The sequence below is a fragment of the Zootoca vivipara genome, chromosome 6 (assembly GCF_963506605.1).
Source record: "Zootoca vivipara chromosome 6, rZooViv1.1, whole genome shotgun sequence".
Taxonomy (NCBI): Eukaryota; Metazoa; Chordata; class Lepidosauria; order Squamata; family Lacertidae; genus Zootoca; species Zootoca vivipara.
The window spans coordinates 29,278,746-29,296,847 of NC_083281.1; the positions used below are offsets into that span (position 1 = coordinate 29,278,746).

The window sequence follows — 18,102 nt, forward strand, 5'->3', positions numbered from 1 at the left end:
CAACTCCAGGGCTCAAATTGCTGTCACCAGGTACCAATTCTAATAATCTAATGCGAGTAAAGAGCTGCTTTCACTATTCCTGGCTGCTGCAAGAATAAAAGTTGGTGAATGCTGGAGGTCGGTAAAAAGCCCTCTGGGGAGGGGTGGCTAAACAGTGTTTGGGCTATAGCCCTATCTATCTGAACACCTCACCCCTCGCCAGAGAGGGTGATAAAAAGGCGATGAAAAGCATGACCAATCTGATAAGAGCATGGCATTCATTTCTCTGCTTTATGAATAAAAACAAGGAGGCACGTCCACCTCTGCTAACCCAGGTGACCTTCTGGAGGGGATATCTGAATATGATTTGATTTGGAGGGGTTGCTAATGATAGCATACTACTTTGCAATAGGGCACCTGACCTTATCTTCTGTCTGCCATATGTATGCAAACAGCATTGTGACTAGTGTTGTTCGTTCACAAAATGAAATCAACAATTGGGGAGAGGCGAGACATATATTTTATGATAAAGGGAAAGGGATGGCTTTTGTGGCCTCGACACAGCAAGCTGCACCTGCCAAGATTCCACCTTCTATACACCTGTACAACATACAGCAGCTGTGGGTCATAGGGGAAAGACCATGGCTCAGGAGCACAACACATGGTTTGTTTGTAAAAGGCTCCAGGTTCTAATCCTTGATATGAGGTGATGGAAAGACCTCTCTGCCTGTGAAACACCCTGGAATGCTTATGCCACCAGTGTGCCTGGTGTGCCTGTAATGCTTTGGAGGCAGCAATGCTTCTAAATGCCAGTTGCTGGAAAGCACAGGAGGGGTCCATGGGGTCACGAAGAGTCGGACACGACTAAACAACTAAACAACAACAACAGGAGGGGAGAGAGGGCTCTTGTGCTCATGTTCTGTTCCCTTGTTCCCCACTGGTATCTGGTTGACCACTGTGAGAACAGGATGCTGGGCTAGATAGGTTATTGGCCTGATCCATCAGGCTATTCTGGCTTGGTGACATAAATATATTCTTATGAGTTGGGGGGTGATTAGGATGTATGCCTGGGCCCCCTTTCTAATTCCTGGAATAGCCAGGCTTACTGCTGAGCTAATGGGCCATGAAGGAAACAAAGGGATGGCTCTGGTTGGTAGTTAGAAAGACAAAGGCGAGAGTTGAGTTATGTGAGTCAGAAGCTGGAGGCAAAGTGACAAGCTGAGAAGCCAGGGAGTCAGAGAAGCAAGGTCCTTTTGGAGCGTTAATGTTGTGAACCCACCATCATAGGCACAGGTTGAATATGTGTGTAAATAAACCATTTATCTTAAAAGACACCACCTTGCTGTATCTCATTTCAAAGGAAACATGAGGCCTGGTTTTCCCTAAACTGCGGCCCTCCAGATGTTTTGGCCTACAACTCCCATGATCCCTAGCTAAGAGGACCAGTGGTCAGGGGTGGTGGGAATTGTAGTCCAAAACTTCTGGAGGGCTGAAGTTTGGGGATGCCTGCTCTGGAATTTCAGAGATTGGGGAGGGGTGCAACAATATTATTAGTAGTATTATTGATGGATCTTTTGTGCAAATCTTCCCACAGGATTCTGGGAACCCGACACTTTTGCTGAATAGCTCACAAAATCATGAATGGTGAAAATTGTTTGAAGCTGCGTTGGAGGAAAAGAGAATTTGGGATAGCCAGGGGTAAAGCTTTATACCCATTTCTCGCACTGTAATCTTCCTACAACCAACAATGTACAATTTCTTCTCGTAATTTGCACAATGAAATAACAAGAGCAGCAGCAGCAGCAGCAATAATAATAATAATAATAATAATAATAATAATAATAATAATATATAGTTCTTTGCCCAAATGCTCAAAAGCACTTCATTTAATTTGCTCCATAATCCTTAGAAAATAAACTCTGAAGATTCAGCCAGTGTTTCATTCCCAAATTACAAAAGTGGGTAGGTGAGAAATCTGAGACAAATAATACAGATTTGTTAACTTGTAGTAAAGCAAGAATGAAAAGATTGTGTTGTGTGACACAGTTCATGACAACCCCTCATTATTTATTTCATTCTGCTTGTTTCGAAATCTTCTCCTGGTTTTGCAGATACATGTATTCAATGCACAGACTAGTAAGTCTTAAAAGTTATCTTTATCACAGAGAACAAAAGAGAAGACAGTGAAAAGTCACACGCAACAATAGACTGGTTTGCTCCACCACATTTGCTTAATAAGATTTAGATGAGCATTGTGTATGCAGCCCCTTTCCACCTCCTTTTGCAAGAGGATGAACAGACAAGGTAACCCTGAAAATAACTATGGTTTCCTGTTTCAACTGAACCAGGAAACTATGGCCAATGGCTTCAGAACAAGCTAGGGCTGCAATCCTACACCTGCTCACGTGGGAATAAGCCCCACTGAAATTAATGGGTATTACTCCTGCATAAGGCTGCACTGTAGGGTATCTTCAAACCACAAAATCATACATACTGGTTTGTTCTGCAGACATTAACCATAGTTTCCTGGTTGAGATGAAATGGAAGACTTCCATTCTGTTAATGCAATACTTCCTAGTTTGTTCAGCCGGAGAGGAGAATAGAGGGGCTGCATGCAAGTTGCCAAAAAGCCTCATTAAGACAAGTTATAATCAGCTGAATAGAGTCAATGAGACCACCATCACCTACCCCATAGGAAACTATGAGTGCAAGGGGGGTACAGTTTATGCACTGGCAGCGGTGTCAAACCCAGAAGGAGTTTTGGGACTAGGAGCACTTCTTAAACCGAATCATTTTCTGAAAAGCCTGTTTGAAGTCTTCGTTAAAGGCAGTATATATAACAGGGTTGATCAGTGAGTTCAGGTAGCCCAGCCATGTGAAAATGTCAAGCAGAATGGGATGGGACCAGCAAGCTTTGTGACAGATAGGCAGGACTAAAGACACCACAAAGAACGGGAGCCAGCAGAAAATGAACGCCCCTAAAATAATCCCCAGAGTTTTTGTGGCTTTTCTTTCCCGGGCCGCCGAAATCCGTTTCCTCTCCAGGACGCTATCGGCGACTTTGATCCTTACGTGGTTGATGAATACCGGGGAGCTGCTGGAATGAGAATGCCCTTCCTGAAGGTTTGAGCTGATGGAGCAGAGGGAGGAGCCTGCTGAGCCAGTGATCAGGTGGGCTGTGGTAAATCGCTTCCCATACAGCGATGGCGGCTTAAGAATCCGGGATCGAGCGGCCACATAAATCCTACCATAGAGGATGATGAGCAGCACCGTTGGGATATAGAAGGCGCCGCAGGTGGAGTAAATGGTGTAGGAGATCTGATCCGTATTCACGACGCAGTGCACCATTTCTTCGTGAGCTTTGGCCTGCCTCCAGAAAAGGGGCGGCATGGAGATGCAGATGGAAATGACCCAAACCACAGTGATCATCAAGGCGGCTCTGCTGGCAGTCCGGCGCTTGGTATATTCGAGAGCATCTGTGATGGCCCAGTACCGGTCCAAGGCAATCACGCAAAGGTGCAAGATGGAGGCCGTGCAGCAGGTGATGTCTGAGGACAACCAGATGTCGCACATGATTTGGCCAAAGTTCCATTCGTGGCTAATGGTGTAAGCAATGCTGATTGGCATGACCAGGATGGACACTAAAAGGTCTGTGGCGGCCAAAGAGCCAATGAGGTAATTTGCAGGAGTGTGGAGTTTCCTGGTCAGAATGATTGTGATGATCACAAACATATTGAAGAGCATCGTCGCCAGAGTGATCACAGCCAAGATGGCGGCAAGTGAAACCTTCAGGCCTAGCAGAGTCCCCTCGTCCCACTCCTCTGGCATTTCACTGGCGTTGAGAGACCTGTTTGACATGCTGAGGAGAACAGACTTTGCAGACCAGTTGTACTGGGTCATTCTTGGCTGTGTTGGATTCCTCCCCTCCTCTTTTGAACTTAATCCTTTACATATACTTGTTAATGTCTGTCTCGGTCTTTAACAAAACCAGGTTTTCTGAACTAGATCTTCGAAGTTGGTAAAAAAAAGCACGCCACTGTGAAAGCAAAGACAATAACGGAAGCATTAACCAAGCATTAACTACAGTGTGCTTTGTAATGCAGACTTTGGTACTATGGAGCCCAGTGCAAGGCCAAAATCTGGTGGACTCCCCCAGCCCTCGTGCTGCCTTCCCAAAGGTGAGTACGGAGGTGGCCGGCTTTGGAAAGAGTCATGAGGCTCTGGCAGGGTCCTACAGCCCTCCGTCCCAAAGCTGGGAAAGTGCTAACTAGGCTTTGGGAAGGAGGTGGGGGGACTCTAGCACCCTGTCAGAACCTCACACTTCCTTCCCAGAGCTTTGCTCGGCGCCCAGTGAGTGTGCACCATTCACACAGCCCTACATACCTGTGCTATGACTCCAGCAGCTAACCCTCAGGGGCATATTAACACAGGCTATACAATCAACAGTAATAATATAGTTTCTACTGCAATTCTAACCGTGTTCACTCAAAAGAAAGAGCCAAACTAGACAGTATGTGAAATATGTAATGGCATCTCTCTGTCTGTAGGTCTCTCTCTCTCTCTCTCTCTCTCTCTCTCTCTCACACACACACACACACACACCAGCTGCTGGAGGCAGAATCAGGACCAGAACCATGGCATGTGTATGTCTCTGTGTTAATACTTCCATGCTGTGCTGAAGTCCAACCAAAAATTGCTCTTATTTCACCCAGGATGAAAGCTGCTATTTGTACAAATAACAGTTTCTTTCCTGGGTCAAACAGCAGCTTGGGGGAGGAGGGGATTTTTGTATGGACTGCAGTGGTGGGTGCAGAGAAGAGTTGACTCTTTACATTCACATATGTGTCACGCACCTTCTAGTTTGCCCCCAAATCTAGGCTTTACTATGTTCACTGGAACATACTCCCTAAATCTGGAGTAGCCAACATGGCACCTTCAAGCTGTTGTTGGACTTCAGCTCTCCTCAACCTAAGTCAGCATGGCCAATGTCAGGGATGATTATAACTGCAGTCCATCAAGAACTGGAGGGCACCACAATAGCTAGCTCTGCCGTAGATACTGGTTGGATCCAGAGTTCAGCAAATGCAACTCCCATGTAGCTCCTGTTTGCAAAAGTTAATGCTGCAGAATGTTCAGGAATGCATTTACTGCTTAGATGGCATGGGAGTTAAGGCAGACACTTCAATATACAATTTCCATGAGTTTCTCTGTAAGCTCCTGAACTCTTCTCTTAAACCGACTTAAGAAAGCAAACAAACCCAAACCTTGGATATTCTTGTGTTTGTGAGTTGTATTTTCAATTAGCAAAAAACCTCCAATAGCATGCACTTTGTGCTTAGATTCTCATCCAAGAATGAGAAAGGAAAGTGTCCCATCATCACTGTAGTGATTTACCTACCCAACTGTTCTCAGCAAACCATCGCTCCTCCGCCCTCAGGCATTACATTTCCAGAGTTCCAGAGTTAAACAAGTAGAGCTGCCCAAGGAAGGAGGGAAGGACAGTAACAAAGGCCAATCTAGCAACTGGTGCTGCTCAGGCTGTCAAAAGCAATTGCTCCCTTAGCACCATAGCTGTCAAGTTTTCCCTTTCCTCTTGAGGAAGCCTATTCAGCATAAGGGAATTTCCCTTTAAAAAGGGGAGAACTTGACATCTATGCTTAGCACAGAAAAGTTTGTACTAGCATTTTGCAATGAGTCAAGACAGAAAGTCCAAAAGGAATGCTGTTCGCAAAAGCGTTAAATCGTTTTCGAATATCTTATTTTCCACTGCTAAGCACCATTAAATTGCAAGGCCTTCAGGGGAAAAATACTCCCCCCCTTTCCCTTTCAGTATATAATTGTAGAAACTTGGGCAACTTTCTTGAACCCTTTAGGAAATCTATATATCTGAATAAATACTGAACTATATAGATAGAAAAACAAATTCAGTTTTAAATGCCAAGGCACATACCCCAAGTCTTTGTGATACCTGAAGAGAACAAAAAGAGCTCTTCTAGATCAGAGCAAGGGTCTATCTAGTCTACAATCCTGTAGGCCTACTGTTGCACACAGTCACCTTCCAGAAGCCTCTGAGATGTCCACAAGCAGCACAGGGAGGCAACTGCAGCTCTCTCATAACACTAGAACTTGTGGACATTCAACAATGCTGGATGTAGGAAGATTTAGGACAGATAAAAGATTTTTTTTAACAGTGCATGGGACTTGCTTCCTCAGAAGGCAGTGATGGCCACCAACCCACATGGTGTTAAAAGAGCATAAGACAAATTCAAGGAGGAGAGGGCTATCCTAGGACACTTAGCGCCTCCCAAGCACCTGGTATTCCAATAGCATACTGCTTCAGAACAGAGAGTACCGTATTTCCTTAGGTATCTTCCCCTCTATCTCTACCCACTTTCTCCACACCACATTAAATCTGCAAGGCTTTCTCTCTCCCTCATCATTGTCTGTTCGCTGCAACAATGTCATTTTGCTGAGCTGCCACCTACCGCCATGCATGGACGAAGGTCTCTGCAGGTTCTTCAATCTTACCTTTTGCAAATAGTTCATGATCAGGCAGAGGATGCTTTATTATTCTTAACTGCAAAGCCACACAGGGATCCCGGAGCAGAGAAAGACCTTGACTAGCTGACCCTGCTCATTATTCTGGGAATGGATCTAAAGGAAGAAACAGAGCATGTTAGCCCAGGAATATATTGTAAGTGGAGCAGTGGTAGAATCACAACTAGCAAGAGTTCCTCAGTCCACGACCGAAGCTCCTGTGCTATTCATTTATTCTACTTTTATTTAGAAGGTACGGACCATCCCGTGGCATTGGGGCCCATCTGCACTTTGGAGGATTGTGGCCCAGACTCAGGCTGTGGCCTAGTCTCTCATGGAGGAGTAGGCTAAAGTCAGCCAGAATGAGCCTGAGACTCCGAGGCTAGTCCAAACCTCAAATCCATAGGAATCCCCAACCATAACACTTTTAAATTGTGTTGCTGTCAGGGCAGCTCTCCAATTACCAAGAACGACCTTGTTTCTGAATGACTCTGGGCACACTTTTGGTTGCTAAAAGGTTCCATTATTAAGACATAGAGCCATGTGGTTAATTTAACATTGCCCAGTGAGTCACCCATTAAGCTGATGACAGGAGAGCAATGACAAAAGCACATTCTTACCTGGCCTTAGAGACGCGGACCCACATCAACAAGGTGAACCATCTGAGGGTGGAAAATGAATGGTTGGAAACATAAATTTAAAAGCTTCGCTATACTAAGGATGGGAGCACCCTTAATTCTTCTAGGGGTAAGCTTTCCTTTTTATTTTTATCTTTAGTAGTTCCCATTGTTCAGGCTTCTAGTACAGAAGGAGCTGAATTTGGAAAGTTTTCAATGAGCCATCGTGACTTTAAAAAATAATGGTGTGTCCTACAAAGGACAAGCAAATCTAAATGATAGCCTGTACTATAACATTGTTGGAAAATTGCTGTTTTGGATATCATGCCATCAAAACAGTTTCACTTCCAAAAACAGTGCTTTGTATTATGTTTGGCATTTTATCAGTGCCATGCTTACAATCAGCTTTGTTTACAGTTCACGTCAAAAGGATATTTTTATGTTACATGTGTACGTATATGGAGAAAAATGCAGTAACTTGATTTTTGCAAGGTTAAAGGTTGCCAATTAAATGGCTTTTTCCCAGGCCTCTGGTAGTCAGGCAATCACCCTGGATTAAATGGTTCCCATTGAATATGTCATGAGTTCTGCAAGAGGGATGAAATAACTCATCTGAGGCTGCTATCAGTATGAACAGTCATGGACTAGTTATTTCAGCAACAGTGGAAAACAGAGTCATGCTTCCCTGTTCTGTTGACATTTGGGAGAAAGCAATCCAGGATTTTGTAAGATTCTAGACTCAATAGTCTATAAAAATTGCTGTCACTGCAACTCAGATTCCAAGGCAATGATAAAAAAAGGAAATTGTTCAGCCAAAATCTAAGACGGTATCCTGACCAAACCCTGCCTTTTTTTTGTTAAGTGACTAGACTTCTCACTTCCATAAATGGCCAACACTGAAATGCCATATATTATAGTGTTATAAATAAGTCCTCAGGTCTAGTTCTGAGTTTGAAGGGGCCCTGGGCAAAAAGCCTTTGGTGAGGTCCTTTCCCCTGTCGGTGGGTCATAGCAGGTGGCGCTGTGGTCTAAACCACTGAGCCTCTTGGGCTTGCCGATCAGAAGGTTGGCGGTTCAAATCCCCACGACAGGGTGAGCTCCCGTTGCTCTGTCCCAGCTCCTGCCAACCTAGCAGTTTGAAAGCATGCCAGCTGCAGCAGGAAGGTAAACGGCGTTTCTGTGCGCTCTGGTTTCCGTCATGGTGTTCCGTTGCGCCAGAAGCAGTTTAGTCATGCTGGCCACATGACCCAGAAAGCTGTCTGTGGTCAAACGCAGGCTCCCTCAGCCTGAAAGCGAGATGAGTGCCGCAACCCCATAGTCGCCTTTGACTGGACATAACTGTCCAGGGGTCCTTTAGCTTTAGTCCAAATAGTGACAGGCAGCTGTGTCTAGCAACCATTTTAATTTCTCACTGTCGTCCTATCTGGTTATCTTTGGCAGGATAGATGATGTGTAGAAGGTACTAGGTTTAATCCCTGCCATCTCTAGTTAGCAGGTGATAGGGACAGACCTTTGTTTCAGACCCAGAAGAGATGCCGCCAGTCAGAATAGGTACATGGACAAATATTACAAGTCAATTTCCTGTGTTCCAGATTAAGATAATATAATATAAATAAACCCTATAATATAAAGCTAATTGTTCATGTATGCATGCTGATTTATTTTAAAATGCAGTGGTACCTCTGCTTACGAATTTAATGCGTTCCGAACGCACATTTGTAAGTCGAAAAAATTGTAAGTCGAATCCCATAGGAATGCATTGGGAGAAAAAATTCGTAAGTCAAAGAAACCCTATCTAAAAATTCATAAGTAGAAAAAATCCTATCTAAACCGCATCCAAGATGGCGGACGGAGAACCAAGTAGAAACATTCGTAAGTAGAGTTATTCGTAAGTAGAGGTACCACTGTGCCTATTTTATTTACAAGACACTTTTTCTCCACAGAGTTCAGAGCAATGTACAAGTTTCAATCTCTCTCTTGCTGCCGCCATGTTACCCTCAGACTATTACAGATCCAATTACCCTCAGACTATTACAGATCCAATTACAGAAAATTACAGATCCAAAATCACACAGAAAGCTTCTGCGCTTAAGTGTGTAAATTTGAACCCAGCCCCCACCCCAGGTCCTAGTTTAACACACTGAACCACTACTCCATGTTAGCTTTATTTTTATAGCCTGTCCCCCCCCCCCCCACATCTCAGTCCAAGGCAGTTTACGAAAACAAGCAAAAAGTCTAATTATAAATCTAAAACAACCAATCAAACCATAAGCGAAGCAACATCAATGCCAACAGAATTTCAAAAGGCAGACATCAGCATTAGTCAAGTAAAGCACCTGGCGGTTAAATGACTGCACAAAGCACACTGTACACACCTGGAACCAATCAGCTGGTTAGCTCCAGTGAGAGTGTTGCAAAATAGGGTACCATCTTACAAAAAGTCCTGTCTCATTTTAGCAGGGATGGGAAACCTTTGGTCCTCCATATGTTGTTAGACTTCAATGCCCATCAGTCCCAGCTAGCATGGAATGGTATGGGATTATGGGAGTTGTAGTCAAGCAACATCTGGAAGGCCACCAGGGCCAGTGCTAGGGTTTTTTGTGCCCTAGGCGAGATCACCTTCTGCCCCCCCCCCGGTCTGGCGATTGGCCAAGGAGGCGCATGAGGGAAGGAGCCTGGAGTGTGGAGTGTGTCCTCCGCTGCCCCGCCCCGAAGGCTGCACACTCTTTTTTCCTTTTCTTTTTTTTTTAACCCATCTGCCTAACAACTGGGCGCAGAGGCTCTGCAGATACCCAGATACTCTGGATGTGTTTGTCATTCCAGACTTTTTCCTGCCCCTGCTTGTTTGCTTCTGAAGAAGAAATAAATACAAAGACAGGAAATGTGCCCCACTCTTGGCAAAGAGTTTCCTGCTTGGCAAGGGGGTTGGACTGGATGGCCCTTGTGGTCTCTTCCAACTCTATGATTCTATTATTCGTCTGAGAAGTGTTGCCGCCCGCACACACATTTGTATAGTTCTGCGAGGACCAGCGCACAGCTCCCGAAGGCCCTGGCGGGGAAGGGCACTCCCGAAGGCCCCGTCGCCCCCAAGGGAGCCGGGCTGGAGGCACGTGCCTGGAAATGTCTTCTCGGGTGCGGCCAATCAGAAGCCGTGCTGGAAGGGGCGACTACGCCCCCCTGCAGACGCAGGAGGCGGCTCCAGGCAGCGCAGTGCCCCTGGATTCTGGTGCCCTAGGCAGCTGCCTAGTCTGCCTATATTGAAGCACCGGCCCTGAAGGCCACATGTTCCTTATCTCTGCTCTTTCAGGTCAAACAAGGAAAACTAATTTGTCTAATCCTCTCTTACAACCATCTCTAGCTTAGAGGCAACTTGGATAAATTGAGTTGAGGGGATGCTCATCAAAATTGCAGATGACATCAAACTGGAAAGGGGAGCTAATGCCTGCAGAAGATCAAATCAGGATTCAAGATGGACTTAACAAATTGGAGAACTGGGCCAAGACTATCAAGATGAATTTCAGTAGGGACAAATGTAAGGTTCTGCACTTAGACAGGAAGAACCAGCTGCTCAAATATAAGATGGGGGACATCTGGCTTGCCTATAGTACATATGAAAAGGATCTACATATGAAAAGGATCTAGAGCTAATGCTATTCTAGGCTGCATCAACAGAAGAATAATGTTTCTAGACCAAGGGAAGTAATAGGACTGCTATATTCTGCCTTGTACTACCACACCTGGAGTACTGTGTCCAGTTCTGGGCACCACAGTTTAAGAAGGCTATTGACAAGCAGGAACATTCACAGAGGATGGCAACCAAGATGATCAAGAATCTGGAAACCAAGCCTTATGAGGAATGGTTGAAGGGGTTGAGAATGTTTAGCCTAGAAAAGAGACCGAGAGGAGATATGATAACCATCTTCAAGTATCTAAAGGACTGTTGCATGGAAGATAGAGCAAGTTTGTTTTCTCCTCCGGAGGGTAGGACCTGAACCAATGGCTTCAAGTTACAAGAAAGGCAATTCTGACTAAATCAGGAAGAACTTTCTGACGGTAAGAGCTGTTCAACAGTGGAACAGACTCCCTTGCAAGGTGGCGAACTCTCCTTCATGGGTGAAGGTTTTTAAGCAGAGATTGGATAGCTTCTGTCATAGATGCTTTAGTAGAGATTCCTGCATTGCAGTGGGTTAGACTAGATGACCCTTGGGTTCCCTTCCAACTCCACAATTCTATGATTCTATGGACTGGTGGCAATGAATTTCCCAAGTTAAAAATGAACGGCCCTTTTAAATCACTGCCCAGTTGCTGCTGCTATTTCTCTTAGGTAAAGGTAAAGGGACCCCTGACCATTAGGTCCAGTCGTGACCGACTCTGGGGTTGCGTGCTCATCTCGCATTATTGGCCAAGGGAGCCGGCGTCCAGCTTCAAGGTCATGTGGCCAGCATGACAAAGCAGCTTCTGGCAAACCAGAGCAGCACATGGAAACACCATTTACCTTCCTGCTGTAGCGGTCCCTATTTATCTACTTGCATTTTGACGTGCTTTCGAACTGCTAGGTTGGCAGGAGCTGGGACCAAGCAGCGGAAGCTCACCCCGTCACAGGGATTCGAACCGCTGACCTTCTGATCAGCAAGCCCTAGGCTCAGTGGTTTAACCCACAGCGCCACCTGTGTCCTATTTCTCTTACCTGGTGCTATATGTTTCAGTTGTGTGTTTCTAGATAGTTTTATCTGCATTTTTCTTGTTAAATGCTTTATTCTAATTTTGTATATCCCCATACAAAGAATTGAAAGCAGGTTCTAGACTGTGGTTAATGATGTGTGCGCAGAGTCCAAAAAGAAAGACTGAAGATCATTGGTCTATAACAGGGGACCCCAAACTAAGGCCCGGGGGCCGGATGCGGCCCAATCGCCTTCTCAATCCGGCCCGCGGACAGGCCAGGAATCAGCATGTTTTTACATGAGTAGAATATGTTCTTTTATTTAAAATGCATCTCTGGGTTATTTATGGGGCATAGGAATTCATATATTTTTTTCAAAATATAGTCCGCGCCCCCCCCAAGGTCTGAGGGCCAGTGGCCCGGCCCCCTGCTGAAAAAGTTTGCTGACCACTGGTCTATAATGTGTCCACAATCCAAGTGCACATGTTTCTCTGCGTTTGGCTAGGATTTGACGTTAGGGGGCACCCCAGCATTCGCTTTCAGCTTTGGCAGCGAAAGCTAGATGAAGGAGAAAGCAGATCTCCTAGGCAAGCTGTTAAGCATGGATTCTCATTTACCGTAATGATTTGCCTCTATGGGAAAATAGCTATGAGAAACAAATGCTGGAATGTAAAATCCATTACCGATAGGTGATATGGGGTGCTGGCAAGACCCACCTGTTCTTGTCTGCTCCTGTTCATAGGCCTTTCCTGTAAATCTGGCATTCCAGTGCAACCTTTTCACATGTGTTTCTCTTTAGATGGGGGTTGAAATGTCATTGCACAGTCCTGCTGATATTTTCCATAGCACATCAGGGGAAGAGCAATTGCTCAGTGACAGAGCAAATGATTTGTGTGCAAATGGTCCCATGTCCAGCCCCAAAGGATCTACAGCAAGGCTGGGGAAAACTCTCCCCAGGCTCCTAGAGCAGGAATAGTTGGCAGGGTGTACTCCAGATGTTTTGAACTGCAATTCCCATCAGCCTCAGCCAGGATGGGGAATGGTTGAGGATGACGTTGCAGCACAACATCTGGAGGGCATCTGTGGAATAAGCAGTGTAATGGAGGAGGACTATGGAAGAGGACTTGTAGTAGAATAATCCTGCCTGTTACATTTCTGGAACTAGAGCCCTGTTGAAGGAGATACTCAGCCCAGACCAGTAACAGCTTGTGGGGGCCAGGTATGTCAAACTTGCCTGCTTTCAGCTTTGAATTCAGTTGGTTCTGTGCCACTGTCTTGCATACAATTCCTCAGAAGTTACTAGTCCATTAAGGTAATCTACTTCATATAAGGGCCACAGTGGACATGATGTTAATTGTGAAACATCGAGACTGCAGGAGGAGGGGGAGAGTTTAACACACCCACCCACCCACCACTGTTTTCTTCCAGATAAAAGTAGCAGCTGGGGCATGTTATTAAGTACGTACCACAACTGGGGGGGATGGTCACTCTGTCCCACCCATATGGTCCCAATACAGCTTAGCTGCCTGCCCCCTATGTGGCTACTATTACATTTTTTTTATGTTAATTGCATTTATACAATTAACATCACATCTAGTTCAGCCCTTAGTCATTTGTTTTATGGTACCTGAATTCGCCCACAGACTGAGCCAATGGCACCACACATCCATCTCTCTTAGGATCAAAGAACTGCCTGAGTGTTAAATGAGTGCATGCTTTTAATGCCTGCAAACTTCAATAGGTAAAAGGACTGGACACTTGCATTTCCAAATCCAGGCAATCCTGTCCCAGCACACTGGATTTGCCATGAACCTGCATGTAAAGTCTGAACTGCATTGTGTCCCAGAGTCTTTTTGATTTTTAGGTTTGTTCTTGTATTATTTCAAACCTTGCCTGATGCCCCTTAAGGATCAGGGGTGGACAACCTGTAGATCTTCTCAGTAACATTAAATCCCCCTTCCTTCAAAGGTGGCACACATAGTTTTCCATTTCTCCATGTTATCCATGTGAGGTAGGTGAGGATGAGAGACAGTGACTGGTCTAAGGACTCACAATAAGTTCCATAACAAATTTAATCCTGAACACCCAAGTCCAGTTAACATCCCTTCACCTTATTCTAAATTCGGGGGGGGGGGGAGAGATATAGAAATGAATAAACTAGGGAAGGTCTCAAAATTTCCCATAGGTCTCAAAATTTATGGGATCCCTTGTTAGGGTCTTTAAAACTAACAGATTCAGGTTGTAATCCTGTACATACTTATCAGTGAGTCTTTGTATAGAGCCTATTACGATTCCCAGCTTACTGTTGTTTGCTTTCTTTCTACCACTGAGCAACAACCCCTTCCCTATGATTTTGAGGGGGGGGGGATTTGTTGGAAGAGATAGAGATCAGTAGGTGTGCTGAGAAAGAGTTCCTGGCATAGTGGTTATCTGAGGCAGTTACCTGACCTTGCCTCATGGGTTGGAGGGCTAGAAATCCTAGATACAGTTAGAGCAGGATATGAGTGAAGAATAATCACAGCCATCATATCAAGGGGGATACAGAGGAGGAAAACTCAGGCTTAAAAACTGACTCCAAGGGCGACATTCTGATAGCAGAGATAAAAAAATCTGTCACCAAGTCAGCTAGAGGTAAACAACAGTCAAAGGCTAAAACCCCACTGATATCAATAGAATTCATCCATTAATTCATCATTAAGCAGCCCTAATCAGATCTGCTGGAATAATGCTGGAACATTATTTTTTGCTTAAGGCTGTGTTCTTATACACTATTACTTGGCAGTAAGTCTCACTGAGCTCAGTTGGCAGTGCACAATTAAGCTTAAAAGAGGCTAGCCTGACCCTAGCTCCGTGTGCATGGCAGAATTGGCTAATGCAATCCTTGAGCACGTAGCAGGAGGACAAATTATTATTAATAATAATAGTAATGCAGCAAGTGGCAATTTTTTTGCATGAGGCAACTGGAAGATTGTCCCTGCTTCTCTCCCACTGCAACCAATAGTGGCATAAACTATCGCAGCAAAACCTACAAAGAGTCCTGTGCCAACTTAAAAACTAACAAGCTGATTGCAGTGGAAGCTTTTGTGGGTCAGGGAACCCACTTTTTCAGGTGCGGGCTCTAGCCTATGAAAGCTGATTGGCACAATAAATAAGTTTCAAGGTGTCACGGGACTCTTTCTTCCCCTTCCCCAGCCCTTGTTTCTGTTCAGCTTAAGCAGGAGATTAGCTTGGATCCACAGCTGTACAAACCAGATCAATGATTTTATGCGGACCTGCTCTTTGGGCAAAGCGATGTCTTAAAGCATCAAGATTTGAGGTCCAGACCTAGTCTGCAAAGTGAAATCTCATGGAATTTTCTTTCCAATCAGGCTGGATTAGTCAGAAGGCGAATCAGCTCACCAACTCTATTTCTACCTTGATTTGGAAAGGCAAAACTGCAAGCCGCAGCTCCTAGATCTCTTACAGTGTAGCTTGGACTTAATCAGATGATCGCCCATCAAACACTACATTTAGTCGAAGCAAGTTCTCCGTCTACATATGACACCGTTACCCCACGCTACCGATCGCTTTATCTCTTCTTCCAAGTAGTTTTTTTCACCTAATCTTTGCTGAGCAGCCGCCGTTTCCTCCGTAAAGAAACGCACGCACGCGAGTAGCCCTTACGCACAAACCTCCTTTCAGTTCCCAAAGTGGTGATTTCAAGGTGGTGGCGTCTCACAGCACGGAGGGAAATGCCAAGCCGTGTAGCCCTAGTGGCTCGTGGCGTGGATCGCCACTGCCCACAGACATAATCCTGAGCTCCAAGTGTCCCAAGTTGGACCAGGCAGCTGAAGCGGCTTTTGCTGAATATGTCCCTCCCGGAGCCATCCTCTTTCGCCCCGATCCCCCCGGCACACGCGTGTACACGCACATTCGCACGACTTACGGCAGACGCGGAGAGAAGACCACCTTTACTGCTGAGTTTCGCAGTCGGTCCAGACCAGTCCCGCCAAGCCCCGCGAGGGGCTGCTGCAGAGAAAGAGGATCAGACGTTGCGATTAAGGAGCGCGAAAGGGCCCGTCCTTCCTTTCCTCCTCCTCCGCCGTCGCTGCTCCTCCTCCACGTGGCGGGCTCCTCCGAACGCGGCGGTTCTCACTGCGGTCCGGCCGGGTCAAAAGGTACCCCCCCCCTCGGGTCTCTGCTGACGCCTGAAGTGCACAGTTCTCACTCCGGTCCGGACATGGAAGCGTCACCGCCTCCGTCCCTGCGCAGGACTGGGAGCCCTTTCAAAAACTCTTTTAAAGGCGCCTCTGCCCAGGGAGCTGCGAATTCCCCGACGGCGGAATCAAAACGTTTAGCAGCAGCAGCTCTCCGGAGAGGGCTCGGCTGCCTGAACTGAGGGATGTTTGTTTCATTCAGGTGGTGGCGGCAGCGGGTCACAGCATTAAAGGTGTGCCGATGGAGGGATCGGCTGTCCGATCCTCTGAGACCTCCTAGATTTCATATGGAACTCCCCCCCCCCGAGTAATTCGCTGAGCAAGGGAGGGAGGGAGGGAGAAGCGGGAGTGCGAGACCCGTTCAAGCTGGTTTCTTCTTCCATGCAAACCCCCCACCCCCAATGTTTACTGATTCCAGCCCGTTAAAAATCCAGCAATCGTTGCAATGCATGTTTAAAGGGAAATAAAAATGCCCTTCGTCTATAATTTATCACTGTTGTTGATTAAAAACCCTCTCTTAAAAAATGGGACGTGTTGACTGTTTTTCAAATGAAATTTCTGCTTAAACCTACCTACCTATGAATTTCCTTTGCAAAACGGTGGAGGGGAGTTCATTTGTATGTGTGCGCCGCTTCCCATTCCCATTCTTGTATCTGGGAAATTCGGCGGGGGGATTATAATGGAGTAAAAAGGAAAAGGTGAAGGACAAGAAAGGGAGTCTTAATATGACAGTATAACTTGTTGATTTCCTTTAGAAGCACCCCCAACATATGGATGCATTATTCTATGCCAAATTCAAGGATGACTAGAAGGATTTGTGCAGTAGTTGTGGAGACCATCACAAGGGAAGGACTGTAGAAATCACTTACTGGTTTCGGATAAGCACATTCCTCCTGAGCAAAAGATTGTTGGTTGTTGTGCCATACTTGCATAGCTGCCAAGTTTTCCCTTTTCTCACGAGGAAGCCTATTCAGCATAAGGGAAAATCCCTTTAAAAAAGGGATAACTTGGCAGCTATGCATACTTGCTATCAGGGGAATCGCTTCGTTGGAAGTGGAGAATATGAAAGATGATGCATTTAAATTGTCCCTCATTTCCAGCGGGGAGAGACTAAAACCCTTCTGAGTGAGGACGATCAAGAGAAAAACTGGGAAAGGCCCAGAGCTCAGTGATCAAGCAAACATGCAGAAGGGCCCAAATTCAGGCTACAATACCATACCGGAAGTAGTAAGTACCACTGAACTCAACTGGAGCTTACTTCTGAGTAGATATGTTATACAATTGCATTGCCTGTCATTTGCATCTTTGCTTAGAAGGATCTCAACTGTAGCATTGAGAAGGGTACTTCCCCTATGAGTCCACACAGACCTTCTCCCAGTCAGATTTAGATTTAGTCTCCACCATTTGCATATTTATGCTAGAAAAAGTTCTGTCTTTTGCTAGTTTCCCCAATCACTTCCACATCATGTATTTAAAGCACATGACTTTCCCCAAAGAACCCTGGGAACCCTGCACAGAGCTACAGTTCCCAGCACCTTTAATAAACTGCAGTTCCCAGGATTGTTTAAGAGAAGCCAAGTGTTTTAGATCTGCTTTAGATGTACTTTGAAGAGGCATTAGTTGTTCCCAGTGCTTTTTCTCTGGGGGTACGTAGAAGTACCCCTAAACATTTTGTAAATCTAATGGGAGAAGAAACTAAAAAATTTTTTTAAGATAGTTTCTTCTCTAGCACGGTGAATCGTCAGTTCTGTTGCCACCCCCAATGGGGGCCTCATTTCCTGTCACGGTGTTTCCTAAGTCTCAGACAGAAGCGAGCGTTTAATGTGTGAAGTAGGAGTTGGAATCTAGCACAGTGATCGGTCAGTTTCGTTGTTACCACCTCCAATGGCAGCTTCCTTTCCTTTCCCAGTGTTTCCTGAGTCTCAGATGGAAGTGAGCCTTTAGTATGTGAAGCAGTGTGGAATGTGGATGTGTGGTGTTTTACTGGTGGAAGTTGGGCCTCATTGAGGGGCAGTACAGTTCAATATGAGTAGGAAAATCACTAACTATTTTTCATCATCACAGCCAGCAAAGAAGTGTAAAGTTAATGACGACTCTGTATTTTTGTCCATTT

General features: G+C 45.5%; 1 protein-coding gene across 1 annotated transcript; it reads right to left on the bottom strand.

The window, feature by feature from the left end:
• Positions 1-1,948: 1,948 nt before the first annotated feature.
• HTR1D (5-hydroxytryptamine receptor 1D) lies at positions 1,949-16,050 on the bottom strand. Its single transcript, XM_035119613.2, has 3 exons — positions 15,719-16,050; positions 6,508-6,633; positions 1,949-4,015 (listed from the first exon to the last, which is right to left on the bottom strand). The coding sequence occupies exon 3, from the start codon at positions 3,877-3,879 to the stop codon at positions 2,746-2,748; it is 1,134 nt and encodes a 377-aa protein (XP_034975504.1). The 5' UTR covers positions 3,880-4,015; positions 6,508-6,633; positions 15,719-16,050; the 3' UTR covers positions 1,949-2,745.
• Between the last annotated feature and the right edge of the window lie 2,052 nt (positions 16,051-18,102).

Excerpts from the sequence above, each read along its gene's own strand:
- HTR1D (XM_035119613.2), bottom strand. The coding sequence starts at position 3,879 with ATGACCCAGTACAACTGGTCTGCAAAGTCTGTTCTCCTCAGCATGTCA.